This window comes from Buceros rhinoceros, unplaced genomic scaffold (assembly GCF_000710305.1).
Source record: "Buceros rhinoceros silvestris isolate BGI_N320 unplaced genomic scaffold, ASM71030v1 scaffold19628, whole genome shotgun sequence".
Classification (NCBI taxonomy): Eukaryota; Metazoa; Chordata; class Aves; order Bucerotiformes; family Bucerotidae; genus Buceros; species Buceros rhinoceros.
The window spans coordinates 11,230-11,532 of record NW_010427652.1 but is presented as its reverse complement, the minus strand read 5'-3'; the positions used below and the strand labels follow the sequence as shown (position 1 = coordinate 11,532).

General features: G+C 68.6%; 1 protein-coding gene across 1 annotated transcript in view; it reads left to right on the top strand.

The window, feature by feature from the left end:
* LOC104498602 (chromosome unknown open reading frame, human C6orf132) overlaps window positions 1–303 on the top strand; it is a gene marked incomplete at its 5' end in the record, with an annotated part of 9,297 nt that overhangs the window by 7,252 nt on the left and 1,742 nt on the right. Inside the window, one exon of the mRNA XM_010142002.1 lies at window positions 16–300. Within this exon, the coding sequence (XP_010140304.1) occupies window positions 16–300 (285 nt within the window). The remainder of the gene's footprint in view (window positions 1–15; window positions 301–303) is intronic.

The window sequence follows — 303 nt, the reverse complement described above, 5'->3', positions numbered from 1 at the left end:
CCAGACCCCCCTCAGGGAGTGGTGGAGGAGCCCCTTGCTCCCACCTTCCCCTCGCCCCCGACTTCTCCTGCACAGAGCCCAGCACCGCAGCCCAATGCAACCATCTTCCAGTACAAAGTGCACCGGGCTGGGGCCAGCTCAGCTGAACCACCCCGTGCCTCCAGCTCAGTGGAACCGCCCTGCCCCACGAGCTTGGCCAGGGGCCTGCCGGGTGCCTCAGGAGCGGGGCAAGAGGAGGTGCTGATCCACCCCGTGACGGGCGAGAGGGTGGAGCGAGGCTCGCCCATGGCACTGCTCCTGGCA